The sequence below is a fragment of the Cynoglossus semilaevis genome, chromosome 10, assembly GCF_000523025.1.
Source record: "Cynoglossus semilaevis isolate Cse_v1.0 chromosome 10, Cse_v1.0, whole genome shotgun sequence".
Taxonomy (NCBI): Eukaryota; Metazoa; Chordata; class Actinopteri; order Pleuronectiformes; family Cynoglossidae; genus Cynoglossus; species Cynoglossus semilaevis.
The window spans coordinates 4,555,683-4,560,181 of NC_024316.1; the positions used below are offsets into that span (position 1 = coordinate 4,555,683).

A 4,499-nucleotide genomic window follows, 5' to 3' on the forward strand; every position below is an offset into this window, starting at 1 on the left:
TGACGCTGGAGCAGGAGTGTCCCAAGTCCAACCCTGCAGCAAACGGTGGCTCTCAAATAAAACTCAGGGACTACTTTAATAGGTTTAATAATGTACGAATATAATACATACATATTTTTAAAAGGCTTTCAAAAGTGCAGTTCGTAAAAGTTGGACCTAAAGTCTTCCAAATCAAGTATTTCATCTCATCAACAATAACTTATAATTTCAGTGAATTAAAACAGATGAAAATGCAATTTATGAATTAGACTAGTACTGTATCTGTGCTACCATGAGAGATCTAGGACTGACATACTGGACTGCACCTGCTCTTTGGGCATTCACACGAGCCATACAAATGCATGCTGCATGGGCTCAAGTGGGTCAGCTCAGAGCACTGGAGTATAGAGTAGAGCAAACAGAGCAGAATAGTGACCTCAGCAGTCAGGACATCTAAAAATATCTGTGCCCAAAAATGTTTTTGGTGATATACATTAAATGTATTGCACTCACTATTTTGACTATTTTGGTCTGAAAGCAAGAAATACTGAAATGAAAATAAGTGCAATGAAGCATTTTTCAAGATTACCTTAAAGTCACCACAATTCTGAAAATATAAAAGCTATACCTTCAACTTTTATAAAAAGTAGAAGAATAATTGTTTTTTTAGTATCTGAAATGGTAATAAAATTAAATTGATTTGTTCCTTTGTAATACCTAAATATTATCTTTGGTTTGTGGATAAATATGGACTATGGACCTAGATAACTAACCAATTAGTAAACATGCAAAACTACTTCTGAATTTACCAACACTGGCAAGTGTTTAAAGACACTGAAAAGTAGAGAATGTTCATACAGTATGTCACAGTAAACACACAAGTGTTGTTGAGATATGTATGTTCCATATTTGTTAGGACTCAGCAAAAATAAACTCACAAATATTAAAATAACACGAGCACATTACAGTTCTGTTTTTCTTACCTTTCTTGACTTCTGCAATGATCCCGTCTGCAGCCGCAGCCCTTTTGGCCTCTCTGCTTTCCTGGTTGGCTCTGTCCTTCTGCTTCTTCTTACTGGTGCTGGAGGACAAGTCCGAGCTCCTCTCCCTCCCACTTCCACCTTTCTGCTGAGCTCCACCACGACGGCCCACTGTATCGTTGGTAGACATATCCGTACCACCACTGCTGGCCATCTTTAGGCACTTGGCACTAAAAGGCCGCCCGTCGCTGGAATCACTATCACTGCTGGGGTCTGGATTTGAGGTGTGCCTCTTCCTGCCTGGCCCAGCTATCTTGGCGACAATACTGGTCTGATCTCTCCCAGAACAGAATCAGTAGGGCAAGTGAGGAATCCTAAAGGAATTAAAAAAAAACAAACAAAAAATCAGGTTTCTTAGATTCCAGAGGAATGGAATAGTCACTTCTGTAGGTCTTGTTTTTAAATGACATACACGGAAAGCATAAGCATGTCATGTGACTTTTGCATTTAAGGTTTCCATGATTTGAATAAAATAGTCCACATTTATTTATTTCACATTCAGACAGCCCTGTGTTTATTCCACATTAACAGCAAATTGTTATTTCAACTATTCAAAACCATTTTAGAGACCACCTTTGTATGATCTTATTCTTGTGTTCCGTGTATTGCCTTTGTGTGACACTTTCCTTTTATCTTTATATCTTGTGATTTTTCACATTTTATTATTTTATCACCATGCACAATAGATTCATGTAGACCAATTTACCCAATTATGAGAAAATCCACCAAGAATGCTCCAACCAACATAAACAAGCTAAGCCTGCTGTAAGTATTTAAAGTACCAACTACAAACATGGTTTTAAAAAAGACCATAAAAATAATGAATAGCTATGAATGTTGAGCACAGTCCAAAGATGTGCATGGAATGTTCTAGTTAAAAGCCTACTTTCATCATTGTGAAAAAAATAATTCCATAATTTGTTTACCCACAAAAGCAAAATATCTTTTCATCCCATTAATGTGAATATATCCTTTTTGATATAATCATCTTACATTATGCCAATACTTAGATATCTTCTAATAACTTAATATGATGATAATTGAAGCCCCAGTGTTTTACCTCACACAGGCCTCTGTGGGGATCACCCAGACGTAATTCTGGCTCATACATAACGTAATCTCAATCAATTTACCTAGAGCATTTTCTACATTCAACTAAATGCTGAAGCAACACTTCAGCAGATCACCTGCCTCTATCTAAACCTGGTATTGTTTCCCTTTATATAAAATAGTGAATCGTGAAAGTGAGTTATTTGTGACCTCTGCTTTTAACCCATCACCATAGTGAGCAGGGGGCAGCTTTAAGCACCCGGGGGAGAAGTGTATGGGGTGCCATGCTGAGAGCACCAGTATCAGTAGCAACTTGGCAGCCTCAAACCTGAAGCCTTCCGGACCCAAGTCCGCATCTTTAACCATTAAGCCACCACTACTTTTAGCTGCTGCCTAGGTGTATCTCTGATCATCCAATTTCTAATATTGCCCCTTCTGTTCCCTTTGTGTTAAAATGTACAGCATCTTAAACGTTTTCATTTCAAGTTTGTCTTCTGTCTTTAAGACGAGGCACAACAATATTGTGAACGTTTCCTTTAACTCTTGTTGAATCCTTCTGTGAAACATCAATACCTGACACTAATCTGAATCCTCTTTGCAACATCAACAACGGAATAGTAGATACCACCTATAAAAATAAACTCACCTTCACCTCAAGGTGAAGCCTTTGCATTTTCACTTTCACTTGTGAATATTTTAGGCCATCCCAGCAATTCTAGTGTTTCCAACACTTACTTTTGCAATCGCAGCCTGCAACCCGATAGCTACATCAATTTCCTATATTCTTGGAAATCAAGACAATTATCTCAGCGCATTCCACAGTTAACCCGGACTCTTTGTGCATTGCTTTGAAGAAACGTTTCATCAATCGAGACAAACTGATCTTAATTGTATGCATATACCTGTGTGCTTTCCACCTGTTTTTTTTAAATAATTAATGGCAATGGTCGTGTCAGCATGTGTATCCAAGAATGCAACATAAACAAGACTCGTCTTTTGTTCAATGTATTGACCTCGTTAGTGGAATAATTAGCATCCTTAGCACAGCATAGCAACTACACATTAGCTACTGTGGACAGCCAAAAAGAAAACAGTGAATTCGACCAGTTTATTTAGACCTCAATTAGTAAGACAAATATAATTGGGCGCAGCTATCACTTATTGAATAAGATAGTTTACTAAACAAGAGAGTGTCCCAGTGCCCCGGGTTCTTCCTATGTAATAAGTAAGTTAGCTTACACCGACCGCAGAAGAGTGTTTGTTTTTAGACACACGTGCTTAGAGGGTACTATGGCATTGTAAATGTAAACAGTTGCTGTCTGGAGAGAAAAAATGCTTTTAAGAGCAATATTCTTTAACTATACAATAAGTGGATCCAACAAAAACGTGTAAGCTTTGTTTTAGCTTTAGCGAAAAAAAAAACTTAAAGATACACCGATAAATCATTTATTAGGTGCACGGACAGCATATCAATGAAACCAAAGAGGGCTTACTAGGCGAGTAAACCAAGCGCTTCCTCGGTCTCTAATGACATTAGCCACACAATTGCTAACGTTAGCCTACACCAAAACGGCTTTGACAACGGTGTCTTTTTCACCCAAAACTCTGACAGAACATTAAAGTGGACACTTAGGTATATTTAAAGACTAAAATTTAAAATGACATTGAATAGGGGCTTACGGTGCCTCGGTGCAGTCACAGTTTCCGCTCCTGACACACAATGCCCGGCCGACTCCTCACGGCTACTACCGGCTGCTACTAAGCTGTTCTACGCGGCCACGGGCCGCCGCTGCTGTGCTCCCTTCCTGTTCTGCGCTCGAAACCCCGTCGTCCACGGTTTTCCAGAATATTCCTTGGTTTAGCCGGGACCCATTTCTAGACAGATAATACTTTCTAAATTCCAGGAAACACAACCATGGACGAACGCGAGTTCAGCGTTCAGCCACTAGCTGTCATCCGGCCTCTGCAGGGTTTAGTCCGACTTTACAACAAAAATACTCCACTGTCCGGTCGCGTGTGCGCGCGCACACATCACTTCCTGATTCCGCGGGTTCGTGTGTTCTCTAGCCCCTCCCACGTTGCTTTGTGACTCTCTCACACACTTTTACACTTTAATAGTTGCAAGGACGTCTATGCACAATACGCCCAGTTACTTATTTGTATATAATTTAACATAAAAAGCAATTTATTTATGTTTTACCACGAAATAACCTCATGTTTAAATTTCTACATGCAGGCCGAAATGATACCTCTTGATATTAGGTTAAAGACAGTAACACCAAGTTGTTGTTTCAGAAAAAAAAGCTCAAAATGTGGTTTGAGGCGTAAAAATGTTGTCTGCAAAAATGGGATAAACTTGAGCCCTTAACAACCATAAAATGTAATTTCTCATGGAGGCAACTCAAAGTGAATGTAGAGCTGCATGTACCT

General features: G+C 39.1%; 1 protein-coding gene across 5 annotated transcripts in view; it reads right to left on the reverse strand.

Moving 5' to 3' along the window:
• The window catches only part of usp19 (ubiquitin specific peptidase 19), an 18,844-nt gene extending 14,718 nt beyond the window's left edge, over positions 1–4,126 (reverse strand). For 2 of the 5 annotated variants that reach the window (XM_025059303.1, XM_025059302.1), the window contains exons 1-2: positions 3,750–4,125; positions 963–1,333 (exon numbers count right to left, since the gene is read on the reverse strand). In XM_025059303.1, the coding sequence (XP_024915071.1) occupies positions 963–1,173 (211 nt within the window). In that variant the 5' untranslated portion in view covers positions 1,174–1,333; positions 3,750–4,125. Of the gene's footprint in view, positions 1–962; positions 1,334–3,749 lie in introns of all 5 variants that reach the window. The other 3 variants (XM_017036093.2, XM_008318276.3, XM_025059304.1) reach the window with 3 other exon arrangements.
• Between the last annotated feature and the right edge of the window lie 373 nt (positions 4,127–4,499).